Source organism: Pelodiscus sinensis, chromosome 4, assembly GCF_052426305.1.
Source record: "Pelodiscus sinensis isolate ZL-2025 chromosome 4, ASM5242630v1, whole genome shotgun sequence".
In the NCBI taxonomy this organism is placed as follows: Eukaryota; Metazoa; Chordata; order Testudines; family Trionychidae; genus Pelodiscus; species Pelodiscus sinensis.
In genome coordinates this window covers 93,034,142-93,062,053 of record NC_143055.1, presented here as the reverse complement: position 1 = coordinate 93,062,053, position 27,912 = coordinate 93,034,142, and the positions used below count along the sequence as shown (strand labels likewise).

General features: G+C 42.9%; 1 protein-coding gene and 2 long non-coding RNA genes across 3 annotated transcripts in view; 1 reads left to right on the top strand and 2 right to left on the bottom strand.

Annotated features, from left to right (window-relative positions):
* LOC102460821 (alpha-1,3-mannosyl-glycoprotein 4-beta-N-acetylglucosaminyltransferase B) overlaps positions 1-27,912 on the top strand; it is a 93,174-nt gene that overhangs the window by 31,142 nt on the left and 34,120 nt on the right. Inside the window, 6 exon segments of the mRNA XM_089777991.1 lie at positions 4,506-4,639; positions 6,822-6,868; positions 13,190-13,303; positions 16,260-16,335; positions 23,721-23,835; positions 27,455-27,585. Coding sequence (XP_089634117.1) covers positions 4,506-4,639; positions 6,822-6,868; positions 13,190-13,303; positions 16,260-16,335; positions 23,721-23,835; positions 27,455-27,585 — 617 coding nt within the window.
* LOC142829581 (uncharacterized) lies at positions 5,219-18,136 on the bottom strand. Its single transcript, XR_012904128.2, has 3 exons — positions 17,973-18,136; positions 10,756-10,844; positions 5,219-9,917 (listed from the first exon to the last, which is right to left on the bottom strand). It is a non-coding gene; the product is annotated as an uncharacterized LOC142829581 (long non-coding RNA).
* Positions 25,484-27,912, bottom strand: part of LOC142829582 (uncharacterized) — a 43,463-nt gene continuing 41,034 nt past the window's right edge. The window contains exon 3 of the long non-coding RNA XR_012904129.2: positions 25,484-26,027. This is a non-coding gene — a long non-coding RNA (uncharacterized LOC142829582). The remainder of the gene's footprint in view (positions 26,028-27,912) is intronic.

Sequence of the window (27,912 nt, the reverse complement as noted above, 5' to 3'; positions counted from 1 at the left end):
TTTTTAGTTCTAGATGCACTAGTTCGAATTAGCTTAGTTCGAATTAACTAATTCGAATTAAGTTAGTTCGAATTAGTGCTGTAGTGTAGACATACCCTGTGTTGTTAAAATATGTTGTGTGTTTGGAAACACACACAAGCAGCTTTTCAGGTACAACAGTGGAGTACCCAGATGTCCTCATGGCCTAATAAAAGGAAGAGGATCCATTTTCCCAACAGCCATCCAAGAGCCTTCTGAAAGGGTGTGTCTAGACTACATGCCTCCTTCGACGGAGGCATGTAGATTAGCCAGATCGGAAGAGGGAAATGAAGCCGCGATTAAAATAATCGCGGCTTCATTTAAATTTAAATGGCTGCCCCGTTCTGCCGATCAGCTGTTTGTCGGCAGATCGGGGCAGTCTGGGCGCGATGCGCCGACAAAGAAGCCTTTCTTCATCGGCACAGGTATGCCTCGTGAAACCAGGTTTACCTGTGCCGATGAAGAAAGGCTTCTTTGTCGGCGCATCGCGTCCAGACTGCCCCGATCTGCCGACAAACAGCTGATCGGCAGATCGGGGCAGCCATTTAAATTTAAATGAAGCCGCGATTATTTTAATCGCGGCTTCATTTCCCTCTTCCGATCTGGCTAATCTACATGCCTCCGTCGAAGGAGGCATGTAGTCTAGACACACCCAAAGAGTGCACATAGATAGTGGAGACTGCTTAACCACGGCGTGGACCCCCCACCCACATTACACATACCCTCCACATCACACACACAGCTCCTTTCAGCAAGCTGGAAGAAACTATCAAGAAGAAAATGACATCATGATTTGTCTTCACTCCCTCTGTAACTCAACACTTGGAAACATGTTTGGAAGACAAAGACTTTGAATTGGGGAGGGTGGTCTTGGACTGGAGAAGAGTTCTAGCCTATCTACTGAAAATCTGTGAATTGAGGTTTGTGCCATCTATCAGGGTGAGACCTGTCTTGCTCCAAATCCTATTTAGTTTATAGAACTCAGATTGCAAATTTACTTTTATTTTGTAGGTGACCAACCTTGATTTCTGTGCTTATTTATTTATAGGGCAAGTCTACACTACCATGCTACATTGGCACAGCTGTACTAATGCAGCTGCATTGCTGTAGCGTGTCTGGTGAAGAGGTACTATGCCAATGGGAAAGTGCTGTCTTGCCAATAGAGTGTGAGTTGGACACTGCTTTTAGTTGATGTAACTTAGATCACTCAGGGTATGTCTACACTACAAAGTTAATTCGAACTAATGGACGTTAGTTCGAATTAACTTTGATAGGCGCTACACTAGAGCTCCGCTAGTTCGAACTTAATTCGAACTAGCGGAGCGCTTAGTTCGAACTAGGTAAATCTCATTGTATGAGGACTAAGCCTAGTTCGAACTTACTAGTTCGAATTAAGGGGTGTGTAGCCCCTTAATTCGAACTAGTGGGAGGCTAGCCCTCCCCAGCTTTCCCTGGTGGCCACTCTGGCCAACACCAGGGAAACTCTATTGCCCCCCTCCCGGTCCCGGACCCCTTAAAGGGGCACGGGCTGGCTACGATGCCCGTGCCAGGTGCAAGCCTGCCAGCACCCAGCTAGCAGACCTTGCACCTGGCATGGCTCGAGCCAGCCACCCGATGCCCCCCAGCCCTCCCCCTCTTCCCAGGACCAGGCTGGCGGCTCCCGGGAGCTTGCCCTGGACCGCAAGAGGCGGGCACCTGCCTGGTCTAGTGCGGACATCGTGGACCTCGTCCACGACCTCTGCACTAGGCACAGGAAAGTGGCCATCTAGGGCAGGAGAGCTGCCAGCCTGGCCACCCAGGAGCAGGTGTGCATGAAAATCAAGGTGGTCCACTGAGACCCCCGACCCTGAGCCCTGAGCTTACAATGGCCGTACTGGGTCAGACCAAAGGTCCATCTAGCCCAGTAGCCTGTCTGCCGACAGCGGCCAACCCTAGGGACCCTGGAGGGGATGGGCCGAAGACAGTGACCAAGCCATTTGTCTCGTGCCATCCATCTCCAGCCTTCCACAAACTTTGGGCAGGGACACCACTCCTACCCCCTGGCTAATATCACTCCATGAACCCAACCTCCATGACTTGATCTCACTTCTCTTTAAACTCTGTTCTAGTTCTAGCCTTCACAGCCTCCTGCAGCAAGGAGTTCCACAGGTTGACGCTTTGCTTTGTGAAGAACAACTTTCTGTTACTAGTTTGAAGCCTGCTACCCATTCCTTTCCTTTGGTGTCCTCTAGTCCTTCTATTATGGGAACTAATGAAGAACTTTTTTTGATGCACCCTCTCCACCCCACTCATGCTTTTATAGACCTCTATCCTATCCCCCCTCAGTCTCCTCTTTTCTAAACTGAAAAGTCCCAGTCTCTTTAGCCTCTCTTCATATGGGACCTCTTCCAAACCTCTGATCATTTTAGTTGCCCTCCCCTCTCTCTTCCCCTCTCCCACCTCCTTTTCCCAGTCTCCCCGAGTTTTGTTCAATAAAGAGAGATTCTATTTTTGACCACACGTTTTCTTTATTTTGTACATCAGGAAGGGGGGCTAGGGAAGGGTAAGTGGAAGGAGGTGAGGGAGGAATGGGGTACGAGCCCCTGATGGGGAGGACTGGGCTGGCTCTGCGGGCTTCTGGGGGTGGAAGCTCTCCTGCAGCCCCCCAATTGCCCCCTCTCCCCAGTTGGCAGCCTGCGGCAAGTGCAGCCGGTCTGGTGGCCAAGTGCTGTGATGTGCCCAGTGTGGGCACTCAGTTCTCAGGGGTGCCTTGCTTGCAAAGCAGTCCTGGCTTGGAGTGCCCTGTCTGTCCGGGGTGGGGGTCGAGTCCCTTTAAGCACAGCCCTCGGCTAGCCTGAGGCAGCAGCTCCACGCTCTAAGTCCTCATCTGATGCCCTGCCGGCACTGCTTCCGGCCATCCTTAACCCCGGTTCAGGGTCCACTTAATGTGGACATGCTAGTTCGAATTAGCAAAATGCTAATTCGAACTAGTTTTTTAGTCTGGATCCGTTAGTTCGAATTATCTTAGTTCGAATTAAGTAATTCGAACTAAGTTCGAATTAGCACTGTAGTGTAGACATACCCTCAGAGACGCAGCTTTTTCATACCCCTGAGTGATGTGACTTACATTGACTTAAGCAATACTGTAGGCAAACTCTTAATCACTTAAAATGAATCTTTCTGTAGTTAATAAATCTGTTTTGTTCTACCTAAAACAGTGCATTTTAGTTGAAGTCCTTGAGAAACCTCTGCTTAGTTTACAAAGCCTAGTATGTGTCCTCTCCACATCGAGGGAGGGATGGACTGGGTAAAGAACATACATTGCTCAGGTTTCTCCCAGACCAAGACCATGTAGCTCTCGGGGCACATCTAGACTTGCTTTCATTGTAAATCTCATTTCACTATAAATCTCACCATGTAAACCTCATTTTTTAAAGGAAGAACGGTTCTTTCAAAAAAGTTTTTTTTTCCTCAAAAGAACTACGTCTAGACTACTTACTTTTTCGAAAGAACCACTTTCAAAAAAGCGATCAGAAGAAGATATGCAAATTCACACCAAATTTGCATATTTTATTTCAAAAGTGAAAGCAAGTATAGACGTGCCCTGGGATGTAAGTAAGGATGGGGAACTGGATGGAATTGGCTGAAGTCTCTCTATTGTTGGTTAAGGAGTGGCTAGGAGAAGCATTCTAGTAAATCATTTGACTATGTCCCTGCCTGTGGATGTCTATAAGTGCAGTATCTGTAGTAAGTGTATCTTGCCAACAAGCATCACTGTGTGAGAGGGAGTCCGGGTTGGTAGGACAAAGTTCTCAGCAGTCCCACAGTCTAAGATGAACCCTGGGAACACCATTACAAGCATCAACAGCCTTAAGAAACAGCAAAGCCAAATGCACGTACTTGATTCTGTTTATATTAATGACTATTATTATTAAAATGCTAACAGTTCTAACATAGTTTTCGCAGAATTAATGTGTGTCAAGAGAGGAATCATGGGAGATTATTAGTTTAACCTTCCAATCCCCAAATTCCTGTTGTTCTGGTAGTCATCCCAGAATGCACTAAAAGAAAAATCACAGATCACAGTGCTGAGCAGTTAATTCAAACAAGCTTGGAGCCAGCAAAACAAAATGGCATAAATACACAGTACTGTATATTTAAATTGTTGCAGTCAGAGTGCACAAAAGTAGAACAATGTAGCATCTCTGTGTAAATGTGGTCAGAGTCCTCAGAACTGCTTGACAGCTATGTAAGGTAGACCCAATGCCTACTGCACTCAAATGAAAATGTCTTCAACCTCATTTATGATCAGGACACACAGTATGTTCCATGCCATATGGCAGTTCGTACTCTGTCAAAACTTTGAACAAATATTAACAAGTTGATCAGTCTACTGAAGTTGCTATAGTGTCTTTTCCGTGTTTTATTTTCATCATATACAATTGAAAAAAGCCACTATATAGCCTCTATTTGACTTTAAATTATGTTATTTTAATTTCTGTTTGCAGTCTCCCTGGTGATGGGTATTCCTACTGTGAAAAGGGAAAAACAGAGTTATCTGATGGGCACGTTGAACTCTCTCTTCTATGAGATGTCTTCAGAGCAGAAGAATGATTGTGTAGTGGTTATCTTTGTAGCAGAGGTAAGTTACTTGAACAGGTGTTTTAATGTTAATAAGGGGACAATATAGAAATCTGCGTGAGTATAGAAGTGTGTGAAGCATTTCCATTTACTTGTAATCATTGCTTTTGGAAGTGTCACGTTATGTTCACAGGCACTCTTGCTCTGCTTCCAGTCACTCTTTCTTCATATAAAATCAGAATGAAAGGAATAGAAAAAATTGTCATCCACAAAGCCTCCATAGAACCTGACAAAATATGAGCTTATTAACTTACTTTGAAAGAAATAGAGATATTCGTCAGTATTTAGAAGTATAAGTATTTTACAAGGTGCTTTGATACTCTAGCACAGTGTTTCTGAAAGTGTACCACGAAAACACTTTCAGAAACACTTTAACTGGCCGCCCCGGTTTGTTTATGTACTGGCACTGCGGCCATGGAGCTTCACGGCTCCCATTGGCTCCGTTTCCATCCTTTGCAGCCAAGGGGAGCTGCGGAAAGCGGTGGCCCAGTCTACGCCACTTCTTGCTGACCCTTTTGGCTGCAAAGGATGAAACAGAGCCAATGGGAGCAGTGAGACTCCGTGGCCGTGGCACCAGTACATAAACAAACCAGGGCGGCCAATTAAAGTGTTTCTGAAAGTATTTCTGCAGTATACTTTCAGAAACAGTGCTCTAGAAGATTGCATGTGAAGTGACATTTTTTTCTGAGAAAAGCAAATATTGTGGTAATATCTACAAAACATAGTTTGAAAATAATGTGCATAAATTAGGCTGCTTAGGGTAAGTGGGAATTTTCCTCTCCCTAAATCTCTTGTTCTTATGGTAAAAGAATGATAGCTATGAAATACACCTAACGTAAGTGCATTAGTTAGCAACAACTACTTGCAGACAGATGGTGGGGGTTGGGAAACTGTTCAAGACCCACATCCGTTCTCACAATCTATCTGTCTTTGTGCTTCCTTTAACTGCTAGTTTCCACTCATTTATTAAATGTAGTTATCAAATGTTAAAGATAAAGACATATAGTTAACCACATTTATAACTGTTCAACTATACATTTATACCTGGATCACCTTGTCTGCTAAATATCATCCTAACATCTCTTTGTGGTCCAGATCACTATGAAAATATCAATTTACTGGCTTAGTTTCTAGTCTAGCTAAATTTAGCAATTTAATTTTAAAATGTAAACTACCAGGACTAATCCCACTGTAAAATAGGGAGCCCTGCTCTGTAATGGGTCTAGGTTGCAGTGGCATAAAGAAGCAATTTATGATGAGTATGCAGTAATAGACTATAGCTGGCATAAAAGTGAGAAATACTTGCAGTAAAAGAGAAGTGGGCAGGACAACTCCATGGTGTCTCCTGCTGGTGGAGCTCCAATGGCTCCTCAGTGGGAGTTAAAGTTGTTGCCTCTGGATCCCTTATGGAGGGCAGAGGCAGAAATACACTAGATTTCCCATAACCAACTGACACAGTATTAATTAAAACAATCCCTGCCTACACTGAGTGGTAAGTTAGGTGCACATAGATAAACCCCAGAGGGAGGGGAGGCTAAGATGGATTTAAACCTTGTCCCTCTCCCAGAACATTTTCTCTGTAGTGTAAGGCTGATACAGCAGCTTTGCGTAGTGCCTGCACCAGAGGAAATTCCCATCAGACAGCTAAAGAATTTTTCTTGTCACTTTAAGTTGCGAGAGTAGTATAAGATTGGAAGGGTAGAATCCCGCCCCAGGAATCCTCAGGGTCACTTTCTAACTTGGTGTAATTTCCTAGTTTCAAAGGAGTAAAGTGGCTTAGGGCAGTGGTTTTCAAACTAGCAGTTGTGACCCAGTACTGGGTCGTGGAATGTCAGGCACTGGGTCTTGTTGCTGCAGGGTGGTCAAGTGACCAGTGGGGGTGCCAGGACAGGCTACCTGCCTGTCCTCGTGCTGCAGACTTTGCTGTGCTCCAGAAGGGACCAGCAACAGGCCCAGCTCCTAGGCGCTGGTTGGGGAGTGCACAGTGCTCCACACATTGGCCTTGCTCTGAGCACTAGCTCCACACCTCCATTGGCTGGAAACCTGCTTCTGGGGTGCCTAGCATAAAAAAAATAGGCAATGAAGCGTTTTGTGTGTATGCTTATGCCAATTAGACTGAAAATACTAAATTGGGGAAAATGAGGATGTGTGTTAGATACTTCTTTGTTATTCTTCTTCCTTAGGTGAATGCAGAGTATGTTAACAGTATTGCAGAAAGTGTTAGAACCAGGTAAGTCTTTCTTCAGGACACATTGTATGGCTAATTGTTTTTCAGTTTTTTCATAAAAAGTTGCAGTGTTTCAACAGTGAACTATAAAATTAAAGATTGCTGAAATGGTGCCATTGCTGCCGTTACTTGCATTTCCTAAACATGCCTTTATTCAGTGATTTTAGATTGCAGTTCTGTCTGTGGACCAGGCTAAACTGTGTGTTTGCCCATATATATATTTTCTTATGGATTTCTTATTTCCATAGGGTGCTTTACATACTCTGTGTAGCCTGATTTTGGGACAAAAACCTTATTATCTTCTGAACACATTAATTGGCGAGTTTACAACCCATACTATCCAAAGTAATAGTATTCACCTCCTAAACTAGGCAACATAACCTTTGATAGATATATTTTCTTCAGTGTAAGCCTGTTTTTCAAGAACTTAATAGTGCAATCCAAGGTACTTTTGTATTCCCATTGACTTCAGTCTCCTAAACTATGTAGCAGTCTGTTCAGAGTTCAGTGACACTGTCTTTGATAGTTTGGGTAGCAGTTCTAATTTTTCAAGGCCCATGGCCTTGGATAACAGTCTGCTTCAATGAATTGAACTAATTCAGTTCTCTGTATTGACAGTCAATGTGAAGTAGTTTTGAAAGATTTTGAAAGGCTGAAATCAAGTGTGACTGTTATGAAGAAATACAGTTCAAGACTAAGATTTTCATTGTAATTTTACTTGCTCTTAACCTAGTCCCTGGTGGATGTTTACACTATAGGTTGGACATCCCTTGTCTGGCACCCTCGGGACTTGACTGGTCCCAAATTAGGGTATTTACCGCACCAGGGGAGGTCTCTCCCAGCATGGCCTATGCTGAACTCGTGGCCTCTGGTAGGGTTCCAGCCTGGCACCACTGCTGCGCCCCAGCCATGGCTCCTCAGGCTGGAGCTCCCTAGCTGCCACTACCGGACCCTGAGCTCCACAGCTGGAACTCTACAGCCTCAGCTGGAACCCAAGTTCTGCAGCTGGAGCTGGAGCACCGCAACTTCTGCCAGATCTCTGCAACTGCTGTCAGACATGAGCTCCACGGTTGGGGCTGGAGCTCAGTAGTCACTGCCAACCCCTATTACCTCCCGGCCACAAGAGGAACTCTCTGCTGTGCCACCCACTCTGCTTTGCCCCCCCCCCATGGGACTCCCAGGTGAGTTGCTGCCCCCACCCGCCATGCTCCTGCCCCATAGCCCAACCTCCCTATACCTTGGCTCTGTGGTCCAGGAACATCCCTGGTCCTGCCGGACCATGGATGTTGCTGAACGAGAGAGTCCTGGTTAAGGGAGGTACAACCTGTAGTAACACATGCTTTTGAAACACTGAAAGTCTTTGCTTGAAAGGACTAGTGTTTGAATTGCCTGTTTAAATGAAGTATTGACTGCAACTACATTGAAAAACATTGCATTGTTGATGTTGCTTGTAAGTGTCAACTTATACTCACTAAAGAAGAACAATTAAATGCAAGCAGGGTGGAAAATGAAAAGGCCATTGAATGATAGAGTGCAGTAGATCATATTTACATCCAGAAATTGGGTCTGAATGATGGGATGGATCACTCAATAATTGTCCTGTTCTGTTTATTCCCTCTGAGACGTGGCCTCGGCTACTGTTAGAAGAAAGAATACTGGGTTGCATGGCTCTTCGGTCTCTCACAATTCTTTTGTACCCTGTTTTGTATTAATGGTGTTGCTGTTTATTTTTCTGATGCATAAACCTGATTCTGAATTGATTACCCTTAGTACATATAGCTTATAATTCCTAGAAGTGTTATTGAAGGACAGATCTTTTTAATTGTTATATATACTCTACCTTCTCTTACATCAATGTGCTCCTATTTGTTTTTAATCTTTCATTTGTACTTTTTGTTTTATTATATAAAATTATGGACTTAGTTTTGAAAATTCTTAAGTAGTCCTATGCCTACTGAAGTCAGTAGAGTACTACTAAAGATTTACTTAGCCCAAATAATAAATACTACTCTGAAGTAAAACATTTATTAAATATCTACTCTCAACAAATGCAGGATAGTCCTTGATCCTGCACAGAGGCTTGTATAATAAGCTTTTATATTCATGAGGAATCCAAATCAAGTCAATATGACCTTGTCTGCACTGGCAAAAAAGACTAGAACATGATCAGTCCAGATTTCTTAATGATCTTAAATTGAGCTTACAAAAGAATTGAATACTTGTCAACTAGAAAACAAAATATATGAGGGAAGACTGAAAGAACTGGGTTTGTTTAGTCTGGAAAAGAGAAGACTGAGAGGGGACATTTCCAGTACATAAAAGGTTGTTACAAGGAGGAGGGAAAAAGTATTCTCCTTAACCTCTGATGATAGAACAAGAAGCAATGGGCTTAAATTGCAGAAGGCAGGTTTAGGTTGCACATTAGTAAATCTTCCTGTCAGGGTGGTTAAACACTGCAATAAATTGCCTAGAGAAGTTATGGAATCTCCCTCATTGGAGATTTTTAAGAGCAGATTAGACAAACACCTGTTAGGGATGGTCTAGAAGGTACTTGGCCCTGCAATGGGGACTGGACTTGATGACCTCTCAAGGTTCCTTCCAGTTCTGTGATTCTACACTAGAAAGTTGTACAGCCCTCCATGTGAATGTAGTAATATCAGTATAAAGGCACTTTATCCTGGTATAGCTTTTGAACTTCTTCTTTGAGTGATTGCACATATCCATTCTACTTTGTCCATATGCACAGATATTCCAGATTTTTTCCTTTATTGGTATCATTGCAATGGCTCAAGCACCCTTTCTCATCACTCATCATACATTCTGGTATAAGAGAATGGAGCCACCTCCAGTCCTCCTTAGTTCCTTCTTATTAACTCAGGTTCTTCCCTTACTCCTTTCTGTATGCAGATCCTTGTCAGTTGAGTCTCCCCTGTTTCTTCCATTGGATTCGGATGCAGTTTTCTGGGACCTGGGTGTGTGCTCCATCTCAACCTCCAAACTCTTCATTTAACAGCATAGATGCTTCATGGCTGATACCTTTTGGAAAGTCCTGCTTTAAGGACAATACAAATGCTTTTGAATAGCAGAAAACTCTCAAATCGATGCACTTATATGGCTAAATGGAATCATTTCTTCATCTGGTATCATGTGAAAGGAATATATTTGGAGAAGGCACCACTGAACCTTATAGTGGACTGTCTGCTGTATCTAAAACAGACAACTTTATAATGATGCAACTAGCAGCCATTCTGGCCTTCCGCCTCTTGGTAAATGATAGATCCCTTTTTTCAAACCCCATAGCCAATTCCCAAAGGGCTTAGTCAAATTACATCCACGTGTAGAAAACTCCATCCCTCGAGATCTGAACTTAGTCCTAACATAATTGATGGGTCCTCTCTATGAGCTCCCGACAACTTGCTCTCTCCTTCATCTTTCCATGAAGGCATAGTTTCTAGTGGCAATTACCTCAGCCAAAAGGGTGGGTTGTCAGAACTCCCCAATACAGTTTTCCATAAGGATAAAGTTTTTCTCTGTCCTCATCCAAAATTTCTCATGAAAGTAGCTTCTGATTTTCATGTTAACCAAGCGGTCTGTTTGCCCTTTTTCTTTCTAAAACATTGCCAAGGCTGTTCCCCACTTTGGCACTTAAAGTGCAAAAGGTGGGGGCCCACAAGAGACTTTAAAATACCCTGCCACTAAAGGCGTCTGTTTTAAAAACTCCCAAAGGTCACAGATTCCCTGATCTTAGATGGTACACTGCCACCATCCAAATGCAAAAACCTGTTTGAGAATCCAGGAAAATGCATTTGAAAATTTCTTCCTGTGGGGTACCCTCAAGCTCTTTTACCCTCCCTTCGGAGAGAGCTTAAAAAACACTCTTAATAGCTTACCTTGCAGTCTTAGGCATGTGCACACAGAATCACCTGCCTTCTAGGACACAGAAATCAGTTCATGTTCTTAAAATGGTGATTTTTATTCACTAAACAAGGAAAACATATTTTACTTGGTTGCTAACTAAAAAATAAAGAGTAAAGGCACCAATTTGCTTCCCTGGGATTCAGTTTAAAAAAGACAGGTAGTAAATGGCCTCAGCACAGAGAAGTCCAACAAACCCAAAGATAACCTGATCACGTTTGACTAAACATTCCCTGTTCTACTTGATATCTGTACTTTGAAGGTGGGATGGGAGAAGGCAGTTCAGCGAGATCCAGGGCTCCTGGGGAGCCTGCTTTAAAGGCAGCTCCCCATGGACACTAACTCCTGCCTCCCCCTTTGCTGATATAGAGGCAGCAAGGGAGGAGGGAGTGCATGTAGTCATTTGGATTAACCAATAAGCCCAGGCTTACAAGCTAATCATTTAAACAACTATATGCTAACATCCCTAGTATAAGTCATCTTTATAGAAGACTTATCCAGTTTTGCCTGGGTCCTTCAGGGCAGGGGGCTGGCAGTGTGTGGGTGGTGCAGGAATCAGGGCACGGCCTTACAGAAGTTGGGAGCAGGGCAGGAGGCTGGGTGTGTGTGTGAATGAGGATTGGGGGATGAGGGAGGAGCTCACGTGGGGAGTCCCATCCAGTGGGACTTTCTCTCCCCCCTCCAGCCCCTCTGGTTGGCACAAGCCTTCTCTTCCCCTCTCCCCCGGTCCCTCCATCTGGCATGGGCCTTCTCTCTCTCCCCTCAGACAGCAGGGACCTTCTCTTACCCCATGGTGCTGCAGCCAAGGGCCAGGAGAGTGGGGACAGATTTGGGGCAGAGGGTGCTACTTACCTGGTCTCATGGCAGGCAAGAAAATGAGCCCTAGCTTGCTATTGTCTTGATGGTGCAACTGCCCCCAATGGTCACTCTGCAGTATAGCTCTCTTCTGTGCTCATAGCCCTGAGAGTCATTCTGCAGTATGGCATCCCTCCAAACAGCAGCCCCCTCCCTTTCCATGTTCTGGAAAATAATCCCATTCCCAGTATTTCACATTTGGGCTTTTACTAATATAACTAATTTAGTAGCATGTCTGAACTAAAATGGTTATTCCCATAAAACTGTAAAGTGTAGACCAAGCCTCAGTATGCTTTTCAGTTGTGTTTAGCTAACTCAGTTGAATAAACTTTATTTTTAAAACACATCTTTTTGTCCATGCACACATGGTCTGGGATTGAACACGGAGATAGCAATTGCCTGCACAAATATTTGTGCCAGGATTAGTACCTGGGAGCTAGATCCACAAAAGGATATGGGGTTTATCTACATGGTGAATAATGAACTGTAAGAAGGAGTGATTTCTCAAGTACCCTACAATGTGTATGAATTGGCTTATGTAGAGTGCATCAGTGGCAGGTCTGAGGGTTCCTTAGTGTTCAAACAGCATAGCATGATATAAAAGCAGACTAGGGAACCTTTGACATGCACCAGAAAAATCTACATGAACAAATCAATGTGCAGCACATGACTGTGCTTTAGAAATCACACCCCCTTTTGCCACATTACTTAACTGCCCCTTTAAGCAACCACTGAGATCTTCAAAATGTCTAGTTAGTTACTGCCTAAACCAATAGTTGATTAAATTCCTTAGGCACTAAAGTTTATGCCAGTGGGCATGCACCAAACCACCTACATCCTGACTGTGGTGAGCTGTGGCTCAGCACCCTCACTGATATCTAAATCCCAGCAGGACTCTCAAACTAGTTGTTCTTCTGCCTGTCTCACCTGTGGAACTTGATCTGGTAGGAATTCTCAGGGCATGCCAGACAGTCGGGGGCATGCAGATCAAGAAATAAATGAGAAGGGTCTGTGACTGTAGTACTCAACAGCCCAGTGATTAGGGAATTGTCATGGGAGATCCAAGTTCAAATCCCTGCTTGAAACTAGGTTGAGCAGGGATTTGAAAACCAGATTTCCCTAAATGCTGTCATCTCTGGGGCATTGACTGGTGGAGTGGGCTCTTGTGCTCCCTTTTTGGTGAGAAAACTAAGGCTGACTTGACTTAGGCACCTAACTCCAGGAAAGGGTTCATGGCTGTACATTCCAAGTGGAGGTAGGCACCTCCCTGTGACCTGCACTTAGGCACTAATCACATTTGAAGCATGGAGTCTACACCTTGCTTCTCTCCTCAGCATTTCCTACTAACTTGCTTAGGCAGCTCCCTGATCAGCTTGCTGGTTTCTGAGAATCCCATTCTTTGGTGCCTAGCTTCCCCATGCATTGTATAACTTCATGCTCAGGATTTTAATGAGCATCAGGATACCTAAAAAGTTAGACATTGCAATGCTGACAGTGGCAATATTGGAGTCTTTTTGTTGAGTTAGCCCTTAGTTATTAATCTTTTCTTTACAGCTTCCCTAACGAAGTGCAGTCGGGTGTTCTTGAGGTTATTTCCCCTCTTGCATCCTATTACCCAGACCTCTCTAATCTCAAGGAAACATTTGGGGACTCAAAGGAAAGAGTAAGGTAAGCTAGGCTATGTACAATTTTTCCAAGAATTTTGTTCAACAGTAACTCCTTTAAATAGTCCACTGTATTTAAATTGATGAGGTTTGGTGTTTTTCAGAGATAAAGCACTCTTAGTTTAAACAGAAGGTAATTGAAAATGTACTTCATACAAGTGCAAGTATGGAGAAAATAAGTGCTGTTGTTGTCCATCAAATTCAGAATGACAGCAAAACATTCTCCCTCTTGTTCTGCTTCTGAAAATCCAACACATTTGAAACTAAATGTTTAGTGCCAGACGCAGATTTATAAAGATTAGAATAGTATGGTGATAAATGGCCTAACTTTTGTTGTTTTTCTTCTATATATAATATAATTAATCATCTTTACTAACTGCTGGTGGTATCATTGGCCCACTTGCTTCAATTTCATTAGCAGGAAGCTATGACCAGAAACTGGTTGGTTTACAGAAACCAGTAGGTTTTCATAGACCAAAAATAAGTTTAGATTGTCACCAACAGCTTTCATAGCTCTACTTCCATGTGCTCAAGAGCAATGAGCTGCCAGTTTGAAGCAACAGAGATGATAGCAGAAGAGTAGTGCATGTTTCATACAAAAATGAAATTGGGTTGCTTTTTTAAATTGAAGCCCGTTCTTTCTAGATAGGAAACATATTTGGTACATATGAGTGAAATATTCATAGTTGCTCTCATCGAGACCCAATTTATTAGAAATGCACATGCATAATTTTGTTTTTGCAGTAACACTCAAATTTTTATAGGTGAGGTGAGGGAGCAACTCTCTTATATGTAAGGTTGGTGGAATTTCAAAAACAATACAAATAAACAATTTTAATATTAGTAGAGCTGACTGAGAATTTTTAATCAAAATGCAATATCTAAAATTTGACATTTTTCACAGAGAATTTTGATTTTTGCCAAAGTTTTTAAATCTTCATTCAGAAACAGTTAAATTAAATATTTAATTTCAAGTTGGATTGACCCAAATTGAAATACTTTAGTGAAATAAAATCAAAATGTTTATTTTCAGCTCAGATCTGTGTCTACTTGAGCTGCCATAATGCCTCATGCTCCTGGTCTCTTCTTTGGCTGGATTTTTCTCTGAGGAATCACCCTAATCTCTTCTCTGGTCAAATGATGGTGGTGGGTCATGGGAGATGCAGCTGAACTGAGGAACATGGCCCAGAGAAGAGACTGGTGGAGTGACATGTACAAACTACAACTCCCAAGAGGCACATTATAGCTCAGGTCACCATTGTTCAGTGTCAAAGTGATGCAAAATTAAACATTTTAATTAGTTTGACAGACTAAACTGAAGTATTTCAATGTTTGAATAGGCTCATTTTTTTATATTTCTAAATCACTTTTATGGAATTGTATTCCATTCAGATTTTGATTTCTCCCAATTTGGGATGAAAATAAACTTTGTAGTATTGGAATTTCTCCTGTTGGGTGCTTGAGCACTTTCTACTTTGGCCTTGAGCTCCTTTCAAGTTTTTCCCCCGAGTGGTTATTTTGGCTTGTAAATTACCTTATATATACTCATTCATAAAATGACTTTTTTTGGAAAAAAATCCTATTGTAAAGAGTGGGGGTTGGCTTATGAACAGGTTTTTCCTGAGATGCAGGAAGCAGCACAGGCTGAAGAATGTACTGGCTGCCGGCACTGAACCTCTCAGCTCCCATGGCTGGGAGCTAAGAGCCTCCATGCCTGCAGCCACACTAGGATTGCAGTGGCAGTTGGGCAGGGCAGACTGTATGGCTGAGCTACCTATAGCCAAGGTACAAGACCGGTGGGCGGGGGCCCATTAACCAGTGGAAGCCACGAGAAGCAGCGCAGACTGAGGGACGTACAGGCTGCTGGCACAGACCTTCTCAGCTCTCATTGGCTGATAACAGCAGCCAATGGGAGCTGAGAGGCTCCATGCCTGCAGCCTGCATGTCCCTCAGCCCATGCTGACAAGCTGGAACTGGAAGTCTGTATTCTGGAGTTGGCTTATAAATGGGTTAGTGATTTTTTTTTCTGTTTTTTTTTCTCTGTAAGTTTGAGGAGTTAGCTTATAAATGAATGGGCTTATGTTTGAGTATATACTGTAACTGTCTTCTGATGAGTGCAATAGATTTTAAGGGATTCTCGCTTCTCAGAGGGAATGTTTTGGATGAGGAACAGATTAACCACAGGGTTTTAGGTACTAGATAAATGGCCAAATCATAGTCACTTTATTCATATCACTATTATTGTCCCCATTGAAACAATATGGGCAAGACTGACTGAAAAAGATTTGGTGACAAGTATGAAATGATCACCCCTTTGATCTGTATAGCTGAACAAAATGATGAGGTACTGAAAACTGAATATATCTATTATTGGGTAATAAAGTTAAAAATATTCCTAGGTCAGAAATTTGCATGGCATTTGATAACTAAAGTCATAAGATATCTATGTATTATAGTAATCCATTTATAGACATTTTTTGCATATTACTTTTTATAAATCTGGTACTTTAAAGTCTTAACAAATATATACTTTATTGATAGTAAAATGAGATAGTTTACTTTGTAGAGGAAAATTTACATTTTACCATTACATATTAAAATTAAGTTTATCAACCTGCTTCTGTGTTGACTCATAAAAGCTCACTATTTTACTTGCATAGTGAAATTTCAGTAAATTATAACTATGTTGACAATTACTATTTATAACAAAACAAGAAGAGCGTTTTAGTTAATCTGACTTGTATAATTGGTTTGTGTGCTGTGCTTAGAGGAAATTCTAAAACTGAGTTTATTTTTAATCAAACTTTTTTTTATTAGCTTTCCTCTGTTCCAGTTAATAGTGAGTAAGAGTAGTTGCTAGTATAGAGTTTGTAACAACAGTGTTCTAATGCCTGCACTATGCTGATAACTCTATTGAGAAATCTAGAGAAAGTTTAATTGAATTTGTTGCTTATATTTAGGTGGAGAACTAAACAGAATTTGGATTATAGCTTTTTAATGCTTTATGCACAACCTAAGGGAACATTTTATTTACAGGTATGTTCACATTATCAATAACCAGCTATAAATCAATAAATAAAATATGCTGACTTTTAGCGTTGGCAGTTCAATTAATGTTAAACTACACTGTGAAGATAAGTCTCCTGTGTTTCTTAGTATTATTGCTCAAATCATTTGTAAGCATGAGTGTCCATATTTTCATAGTTATTCAGCTTTACACATATATATTATGTGATCTGAAATACAGTAGTTTCATTTGTACCTTCCTGACATTGCCAGAGCTGAACTTGCAAACTAACTAACCCATCAAACAACTTTCAGGTTAGGGAATTTTTTTAATGAGTTCTTGCTTGTAGTATAAATGCAAATGTGTTTATAGATTCAGGTGACAGCTCAGGTCATAACTGGATCCTAGGGTTCTGCACAAAAAGGTTTTTCCAGGGGTTATCAGCAGGAAGGGGGCACATAAAAGAGCTACTTCTCCTTTCTCCTGTAAGTGCTATTGGCTAAGTAAGAGTAAAAATTTCGAAGTGATTTAGTAGTAGAACTGGCCAGAGACTGAAAATCCTATTGTGCAGGAAATACTGAAAAGTTCACGCATGCGTGGCCCCTTCCCCTCCCCATCTAAAAGAGAATGAAAAATGAGATGTAGAAATTGCTCACAGATTGGGAATTCCAACTTGGCCATTTAATTTCAATCTTTTTAGAAATGTTTCCAAGGTTGCCCAGGACCCCAGCAACCTGCCAGGCAAGGAGCTGCACAACTTGGGGATCCTGCAAACTCTGAGATCCTGAGAGTCTCATTCTTCAGCAGCTCACTTTGCAGGCTGCCCTGGTGCCAGGAAGCCTGGACTACTGGGGAGCTGGAAGCTTCCAGTCTTGCAGGAGTTCCCACTAGCCTGTCAAACAGGCTGCTAAGGAGCCAGGCTATCAGAACTTCCAGGCTTCTGGCTCCATGTCAGAATGCCAGGTGGGGTCTTGAGGAGCCAGATAGGGGAGCTGGCAGGATACCAGGCACATTTTGGTACTCTCTGGTGGCAGGCGAGGTTCCATCAGAAACCTCTTCGGTTTCCATCAAAATTTTGTCAAAAAAGACTCATTGCTGCAGTATATGTTGGTGTAGCAGGGTGACGGGTGCGAGCACCGCTCCCCTGCCCCTTTTCCCCGGGGAGCAGGGGGGGCTCTGCGAACCCTCCGCCTCAAGTCCGTCCTGTTCACCCCTAGCCGGGTCTGTGCGTGGCACAAAGGCTGGGTGCGATCACCCCCCTGCCCTAGGTGGCAGGGGGGTTCAGCGAACCCGCGGCCATGTCCCGCCCCTTTCCCAGTGGGCTGGGAGGGGTTCGGCCCGAACGCGGGCCTTGGGGTCCCTGCCCCTAGTCTCACCCTCACAGGGCACGCATCCGCTGGGCGGGGTTGCGACCCTGTCCTCGCAATGCCCTTGTCGCGGGGGTCTCGGGGTTTCGGGGGGGGTGTTTTTGGGGTTAGGGGTCGTGGGGAGTGGGGGACCCGGGCCCACCCTCTCCTCCGGGGCCCTAAGTGGAGTGCAGCGCCTAAGGGCGGCCCTCCACGGCAGACGGGGCCGGCGCCCTAAACTCGTCTGCCCACAGGCGCCAGAATGGCCCCGCCCCGGGCTCCTTCCACTCCCCCAGCCGAGCACGTTCCCAGTCACTCACCCCGTACCAACGCCGCCCTCCAGCTGCCGATGCTGTCCTTCTTGTTGGTGCGGGGCTCCGGAGGCTTGGTATCTCGGGACGCCAGGGTGGACGCTTCCTTGCTCCCCCTTTGCTCGTCGTCGGACTGCCGCAGTTAAAGTCCCCCGGGAGTGACGTCAGGGGGGTTAACCCTGCCCCCTTGGTGCCTCCCCCCGGGCCTCCCTGGAGGCGTACCCGAGGCCCTGCCCCTCTGGGCAACGCGGCGCCCTGGCCGGGCGCAGCTCCGCGGCTTGAGCCTGCCCCCGCCTCCCTCAGCGCGCGCTCGTCCGCGCTGCCCGGCGCCTGGGTTCCCGTGGCTCAGGAGCGGCTCTGCCGCCGCCCGCGACCGGCGCTTCCCCGGTCGGGGGGGAAGCCTTTCCCCCGCGGCTAGTGCGGACCCGCGGGGTCCGTCACAGTTGGTTTTTGATGAAACAGCATTTTCTGGTGGAAAAGTGTTTCATCTGAAAATTTCTTACCAGTTCTGCTTAAGAGCCTAAGCTGAATCTTGAGATGTGATCAGTATCAGTGAAAGTGAATGAGATATAGGTTCCTAACCACCTAAGTTATGTCTGAAAATGCACCTGGGGTACCTATGTCACTTGCACACTTTTGAAAATATTACCCAAGTCTCTAATGCATCTTAGATGCAGCCAGTGGAAACATAACTGTCCAAACGTTAATGCCTCCAAACAAAATGTTTTGTATTTCTCGTTGTGTTGGTGTGATTGGAGAAGATTGTAACAATACCAGAAATATTTGTGCTTGCACAGGGATGATTATTATGAATCTTCAGTTTCCTTTAAGAATAATGACATGTTGTTACCTCATCTGAGAAATCATAAGGTCTGACTAGTGGCATATAAACCTAGTCATGGGTTGTGGTGATCCCTATAGCAATCTTATCTTTTAAGACCCTTCTGGAAGACTAGAAGGGAAATGATGCCCTTCCTTCTGGTCCTCTCCTACCCTGCCACTCTTTTGCTAGGCTTGTGCCATCTCTGGATCTTTCCCCACCACAGACCCTGGCCTGTACATAGAGGCGTTCTCAGAGTCAAAGGGAATAAAATGGGTGCTGCATTAGCAGTTGAGGCATCCCTCCAAACATGTATATAATGGTCACAATCTATTTGGAAGCTCCATAGCAACATGAAGTAAAAGATTAAAAATCCTTTTCCTAAGCCCATTACTTACCCTATTGTACTGTAAACATTTTGGATTAAAATTGAAAGTACGTGACATTTTCCTAATGCTTTTGTTTTACTTGTTGGATATGTTTAGTATTTTAGGGACATTTTTAAAATGGAGAATTTATTTACTACAGGTTGAACCTCTCTAATCCAGAACTGTCTCATCCAGTAATATCTGTCATCCAGAATGATTTTAGTTAGCCGGATGTCCACTTTTCATGGGTGTGGCCAAGTTTTCTGTGGTCCCATAAAGTTTGTTTATAGCCACTAGTCCTAGCTCTCAGTATTCTGTGCTGTTATTTAGCTCTAATTTACCCCAAGGGTGCATCTACACTGCACTGTAGGTCAAAATAAGATACGCAATTTGAGCTATGCAAATTGCTTATCTTATTTCGATGTTATTTTGAAATACCTTATTTCAAAATTTGGCACTGTGTACACAACACTTATTTCAAAATAAATTGCTATTCTGAAATGTCCCTTACTTCTTGTGGAATGAAGTTTACAGGGACATCGAAATAGCCATTATATTTAGAAATAACGGGTGTGCTCAGAAGGCACGGAATTACTATTTCGGGATACCTCTGGTATCCCAAAATAGTGCTGTAGTGTAGACATAGTCTAAATGTTCTCTATCAGCACAGTAAGCAGTGGAAGTATTGGTAATGCTGCTAGACAATATTGACCTCCCATGGTTGAGAAAATTCTCATTTGGAACCAGTCAGGTCCCAAAGGTTCCGGACTACAGAAGTTCAACCTGTATTTTATCAGAAATAATATCATTTTGGTAAATAACTTACATGAACTTCTTAAGTTGAAAAGATAATAAAGTGATGTGTCTATAGTACACTTACTGTCACATACCAGCTGAAGTCACAGTTCAGCAAAACATTTAAATAGAAGTGTTTTGCTGAATTGAGATCTAAGTGAGCTGCTTTGTGAAGTTCATTAAACCAAAATAAATATTTGGAAAAAGATAAGACCTGATACTTCTAGTTTACTTCTAGTTTACTTCTAGTCATCTCTTCTAGTTTAAGTTTTTGTATATGATCAGCTTCTGTATCTTCAGTCTGTTCTCCTTATACTTGGTAATGTCTTTGTTAATCACTAAAAAACTCAGAGATGTTTAGTAACAATTTTCACTGTAATGATTCAAATTGTTTTGTGGTACTTTGGAGCCCCTTGAGACACTTGTATTAATGCCAGGGTCAGGATAATAGGGTTGTAAGTCAGCCATAAAAGTAGGCAATCAAACCTCTACTTACCTAGCAGGAGATGCAATTATTTCTCATGTCCATTTAGAGTTGTTTTGTCCTGAGGTAATTATGTATTTCTAAAGCTGAAAGCATCTTTGAATAGCCCAATTACTGCAGTTGTTGGGAAGTGCTTTCTGTCAATACTCATGGGAACTTAAATGAAAACATTAAATATGACAACAGCTTTCAGCATCTTCATTCAGAATTTGTTTTATACTCAGACTTAGTTTTTGAGGTGCTTTTCCACTCTACTATCTGTAGAAACCTTGCAATCTAATGATTTTTTTTCTTATTGATTGCAATTATCTTAATAAGAATGGCCATATTGGTTCAGATTCATGGTCCATCTAACTCAGTATCCTTTCTTCTGACAGTGGCCAGTGCTACATAATTCAGAGGGAATGAACATAACAGCAATTTTTGAGTGTTGCTCAAAACCAGCTTCAGCAGTTGGATGCTTAGTGATACCCAGAGCATGGGATTGTGTTCTTAACCATCTCGCTTAATACCCATTGAGGGCTCGATCCTCTGTGAACTTGGATCATTCTTTTATGAACCTAGTTATTATTTTGGCCTTTGTAACATTCTTCAGCAATGTTCCACAAGTTGTGTGAAGAAGTAATTCCTTTTGTATGTTTTAAATCTGCTGCCTATTTATTTCATTGGCTGATCCCTGAGTCTAGTGTTATGTAAAAGGATAAATAACAGTTCCGTATCACTCTCTCTACCAAGGGCAGTAGTAGGATTCTCTCTCTCTCTCACCCTCTCCATTTTCAGATCAAGACTGGATGCCTGTTTGGACATTATGTTTTTGCTAAATACAAGTTAAGGACTCAATACAAGGGTAACTGGGTGAAATTTAATTGCCTCTGAATATACATGAGGTCAGACTAGCTGATCTAATGGTCCTGTTAGGCCTTAGACTTTATCAAACTTCATCTTCAATTCCTTCCAATCTGATAGAAATGTAGCTGACTTCTGCTTTTTCTATTCTACTTTAATTATTTTCATTGAAGTCTTTGATGATTTCTTCCTGGCCATATCTCGGGGCCTGTACTCATTTTCTCTGCTGCTTTTTGACGTTGTCAGCCTTCTGCTACTTCTTGACATATAATGCTGACTGAGTTTTTGAGATAGTGTCCTCCCTTGCTATTCTTCCCATCTTTAATACTTCTGTCCTCTGTCTTTTGGTGGGCTCTCTTCTCCTGTTTTGGAAGTTTCCCAAGTGCTATCCTTGTCTCCTTGCCATTCTCACTTTAATATTCTATCTCTAGATAATTTTACTAGGTCATATAAGTTGAGATGTGATCTCTTAAATATCTATTTCTCCACTGAATAACTGTTTTCCTTCCATTGACTTCTGCATCTCATGGTCTCTCCTCCTGAATATCTTTTAATCGTCTTAAACTGATGACATGGTTAAAGCACATTCCTAATCTTTCATTCCAAACCATATAACTGTCTTTCACTGTTGACACAGCATAATTTCTTTCATCTCATGGTTACTTTTGACTCTCCCTTCCTCTTTCCTTGTCCCACAAACCCTGGTCCAAGATAAGTACTGGTAATTCTTCCTCCCTAATTCAAAGTTCCACTATTGTATTTGCATCTCTACAGCCAAATCTTTTATTATGATCTTCATTATATTGTGCTTCAACAACTACAGTAGTCTGTCTAGCCTCTCAAATGCACACTTTGTTCCCATCAAACCATATATACTGCAGCTTCTAAAGTTCTTTTCCTTGCTGTCAAGTTGATCTTGCCATTCTTTCCTATTAAAAGGCTACTTATCCACTCTTGCATCTAATTTTAACTTATTTGCACCACTGTTAAAGCTCTAATTCTGCCCCTTATTGAGCTTTGCAACACCTTATCTTCCAGTGTTCCCTGCCATGTCCAACTGCTTCTCATACAATTGCCTCCATGTCCTCTCCCATGTGGCCTCATGTATGGTGCAACCTACCTGAGCTCATCTGCAACTCTATCCCATTCACATTAGGAGTCTCTTAAAGAGACACTTCTCCTATATTTCTTACAATAGAGATTACTTTTATATAAAATATGTCTAGGAAGAGTATGTTTATGTAGCATAGTTGTAGCCTTGTCAGTCCCAGATGTTAGAGATACAAAGTAAGTTAAGTAAAACCTTTTAGTGGACCTACAGAAGTTGGTCCAATAAAAGATATTACCTCATTGACCTTGTCTCTCTAAGGGTATGTATAAACTGCAGATACACTATGTATACATTGCAAATACACCCAAGCTAGGATTAATCTTGCTATCTCAGTCCCAGAACAGTAAAGCCACAGCAGCACAAGCTGCATAGACCCATCCAGAACCCTGGGCAATTACTCCTGGGGCTAGCTTGTGCTTCTGAGACATCACTGTTTGTAACTCAAGCTAGCTTTAGCTTTGCTAACTCAGTCCATGTCAGCTCAAGTTGCAATCACACCCTATGACTGCCATCTAGACATACCCTGTTGTTTTTCTTTCCTTACCCTCTGTCTATCTGTTTATCCATAGATTTTCCTTAGATCTCTTAAAATTGGGACTCATGCTTTCTTGAATATCTGGGAAGTGCTTAGCTGTTAGTAAAACAAATATTTGTGTGATTCTGAGATGGGAATCTTTTGAGAAAACTAGTCAAATCACTATCATATGCTAGAGTCTGGTACATTTCAGTAACATACCTGACAGTAATAAAACAAAATTACATAATGTATACATATTAAGATAATAGGGTTACCAGATGGCTTTCAAAAAAATACCGGACATACATGATCTCAGAACGGGGACAGGGGAGGACCGGCCAGGAGGGAAGTGGGGCTGGTTGGGAGGGGGTCAGGAGGAATGGGCCTGGGTAGGAGAGATCGGGGGAAAGAACTGGCCAACAGGAAGCAGGGCTGGCTGGGAGGGGAACCAGCTGACAGGGAGTGGGGCTGACCCAGGCACATACAGATCCCAGGATGCTGCCCATCCCACGCACGGTCCCGGTGGGGTGCAGAGGCGAGTCTGGCCCTGAGGATTCCACACCGCCCCGCCCCCCTCCTTTCTACTGCTTAGCTGCTTACTGCCTGGCTGGTAGACACGCTCACGTAGTACGCAACTACGTACTGATACTCATGATAACAATATAACTTAATTAGAAAATACCAATTTTCTTAATTTGTTTCCCAGACAGAAAACTCAAGTACCAGACTGTCCGGTTCAAAACCGGACACCTGGCAACCCTACAAGATAACCTCTCTCTGTAAACAATGAAAATACAATTTCTTTTTTTTTTTCAGCTAGAAGATGATATTGTAGCCAAACCTCAATATTTTCAGAAAATAAAAACCTTTGCTCTTTCAAAGCCCTCCGATGAGTGGATAATTCTTGAATTCTCTCAGCTTGGATTTATTGGTAAGTGTTTCAGTTTCAGCATGATCACTAGTGTTTAGCTCAAAGTCCAGTCACGCTATATTCCAGGGGTAGGCAATAATTTTTGGTAGGGGGCCACTCCAAGATTTTGAGAAGTGGTCAAGGGCCGCACTTTTCTATGAAGGAGATGTGTGGTTTGGGATGGTGTACAAGGGCACATGGAGGTGCAGAAGACGGTGTGAGGTCTGGGAAGGAGTTTGGGTGAAGGAGTGGGGTTGTGATTTGGGGCACGGGATTCAGGTGCAGGGTCTGGGAGGGGGCCTGGGTGCAGGAAAGAATTCTGGCCTGAGGGAGGGGTGTAAGAGGGCGTACAGGCTTTGGGAGGGAGTTTTGACCTGGGATAGGGGGTGCAGAGGGTTTGGATGGTGACAAGGGGGAGGGAGTTGGGGTGCAGGAAGGGCAGAGATGCCAGAGGCAGGCTCTGGCTGGGACACACCTAAGCAGCACCCCCAAAGCAGGCAGTCCTTGCAGCACCCTTAAGGCAAGCAGGGCTCCCAGCCTACTGCAGCACCAGACCACTTGAAAATGCAGGCTGCTCGCTCAAGGTGGCTCAGCTCTGGGATAGGGAGAGTCTTGCACTGCCCCCATTCCCCAGGCCAGTCTCTCAGCTCCTATTGGCTGGTTGTTTCTGGCTGACAGGAGCTGAGAGATTGAGCTGGAGGTGGGGAGATCACATGAAGCCTTCCCCTCCCTTCAGAGTAGAGAGTCACATAGAGTAGTACTCTGCTTAAATCATCGACTGCTGCATGCCTGAGGGTCCTGGTAGGGTATCCACGGGCCAAATCCAGCCCATGAGAGATATCTTGCCCACCCCTGCTGTATTCCCTCAGAACAAGGGGTGTGTTCCCAGCTCCTGTTTAACGGTCCACACTTAACTGGACTGTAATGAGTCCCTCCCTGCGAGTCTTAGAATTTGCACAAGAATTTGAGGTGTATCAGGCTTCCAAAGAAGCTTATTGAGCCTTGTCTCTTTTTGCTGGGGATGGGATGCATACACCCTGTAACAGTAAGTTACTTTTCAGTTACATCAAGCTGTTATTTTCATATTATTTTATATTGATCCTTTAATGTTTTTAAAGTTTTTTTAAAACTTATTTTATAAAATAGTTCAGTGGCAAATATCCCCTCACACCATTATCAGTATTGGAAAAATGGAGTGAGTAACTATAACTTACCATAGTCTTCTGGTAAAAATAAAAACTAAGAACAAAAAAGTCATATTACAGAGAAGAGTTATGTTTAGGGCTAGATTTTACAACAAAGTAAGCATGTAAGTGTACATGCAGCTGCACACCTAATGTGTGAGGGAATACTTAGCAAAATGGCTAATTTGACACATTGGCATGTGCAAGTAAGCTGTTCTGTGCTTTCAATTAGAGTATGCGGTTGCATGCAGAAATTAATCACACAACTATATACACATTTTATATATCTGAAAGTTCAGCTGTTGATGCACTCACATGCAAATGAACCCTTTACGAGATTTCCTGAAATATAATTAGAGTTGGTGGTGCAGCTATTGGACCTTCAAAGAACAATGGGATAAAAACCTGTAAAATCAGTAACATAAAAACAAATAAGTTTTAGCATGTAACTGATTCATAACGTACGTGCAAATCATACAGTCTATTTTACAATTTTCATAAAAGTTTTGGAAGCTGCTTGTTCTTGTTTTGGCTGATGTATAAATAATTGTAAGTGGGCTCAATTGCCAAAATACCAATGGGCCATATTATGACTTTGAGTAGTCAGAGATGGCTCCAATTGCCTTTGCGTAGTAGGATCCATGCATACTCATCCAAAGGTAAAACTTGGTCTATTGGTTGTTAGTGCTCTTTTAGCTTGTACATTAAGACGGCTAAATCATCATGAATTAGGAATTGTTTTTTTTTTCCCTTTAATAACAGTTCAGTTATCCTTCCTATCTAACAACATGGTGACTGATCATAAAACATACATATTGTGAAAAAAACACATTCAAGTTTAACAACAAGCTAGAAATATGTACAGTAGGTAATTCAAAACAGATTTTGTTTCAACATGTTAAATTGCATCTTGCTTCTGAATGTAGTGCAGAGGAAGCAAACTTGAAGAAAAATCTATCGTGGGCCGATACAGGAGGGAAATGTCTATGCAGGATGCTTCCCTGTTCCATTTAGCTGCCTTCATCTGTCCTGCAAAACAGAGACACTAGCTAGGGCTGGGAGTAAAGGTTATATGAGTTAAACAGGAGTCTCCACAAACATAGGTGCACCAGTTTAACTAAATCAATTTACTTTTAGCTAACTTTGGCTGTGTCTACCCTTATAGTGACATACACTGCACACTCCCTCCCTTAGCATGGTTGTAAATAGTGTAGCATGGATGGTGAAATGCTGCTTCAGTGAATAGAGTTAAGACATGCCTGAACCTCAGGGTGGATACCCAATACTGTACAATACATTCCAAAACAGTGCCTTCCACTACGAGAGCCAATCCCTAGCCAGCAGAGGCAGGCAGCAGGGAGAGGCACCAGCAGCAACCTGGTGGGGAGATGCCAGAGTCTTTCCCTGCTGCCCCAAAGCCTCTTATTGTGGCATGCAGCTACAAACCGCAGTGTAGACACAGCTGTTTTTCCCTGTGAAATGTAACTACACCTACACCACATGCTATGTATTTTACATAGCTGGAGTTGCAAACCTTAACCCAACCTTCCAGGTCTAGTGTAGACCTGGCCTAAAGTTGACGCCAACACTTAATACAGTTTTAAAGGTGCGTGACTGCACCTGTAGTAATGTTTCATATGAGATTAGTAAATAGATTAATTGGGTTTTTTAATAAAAATCATGCTCTTTCTTTTTTTAGACAAAATTTATGGGCAAAAGCCTGACCCCATGAAATCATGGGAGGTTCACTAAAATATACCGAGGTGGATCATAGAAGCTCCTTCACTGAGGGTTTTCAAAAGGAAGCTGATGGCCATCTGTCTTGGATGGTTTTGACACAACAAATTTTTCATCTTGGCAGGGGGTTAGACTAACTGACCCTTGCTGTTCCACCCTGCGCTCGCCTGACCAATGCCCTATCCCTTAGGCTACTCCAGAACCCACCCCACCTCCTGGCCATTCTTTATCCTGCCTTCCTAAGGAGGGAGTCAGCTCCATTCCTGGGGCAACTGGTGTTGGCCGCCCTGCCGCTGCCTGGCTGGCTGAGTGGGAAGGCTGGAGTCGAGCCCACCACCTGTGCTCCGTAGGGAAATGCCCTGTCCCCTAGGCAATTCCAGAACCCATCTCACCTTCCTACCTTCAGGGCATCCCTTATTCTGCCTTCCTAATCCAGGAGCCAGCTCCATTCCTGGGGCAACTGGTGTTGGTCCCCCAAACACTGACTGGGTGGCTGGAGGGGGGTAAACTCGAACTCACCATCCTGTGCTTGAACCCACCACCCACCCAAACATCCTATGATTCTGTGATACTAATGATGATAATTCTGTGAAGTACAGTAGGGCCTGGGTCCTAACTTATGTGTTTAGGTGCAGGAAGAAAACATGGGCTGTAGTGGTATCCACACAGTGCTAAAATATTACTGAAATGTATGACCTCTTCTTTTATTTTGTTTTCAGGAAAATTGTTTAGAACTAAAGATTTACCACTCATAGTAGAATTCTTTTTAATGTTCTACAAAGATAAGCCCATAGACTGGCTTCTAGATCATCTACTCTGGGTTAAAGTATGCAATCCAGAAAAGGATCCAGTAAGTATTTCTATATTTTATTACTTCAAAATAAATTACATTAGAAACCACACAAAAGTAAAAATCCCTAGAACATGTTTATGCAGTTTCAAATTTAAGTTGTAGGGGATTGTATTGTAATGTGATTCAAAATATAATTTAACTGAACTTGATGAGCTTGGTCATCTCTTGTGTTAATAGTTAGATTTCACTCTATAATGAAATAAGCATTATTAATTAGTAAAGGCCATGGGTGTCCAGTATCCTAGGTGAGGAAAGGCAAAGCCTTCCCAAACAGCCAGGCATAGCCCTGCCCACACTCCACCCCCGAACACCTGCTGTAGGCAT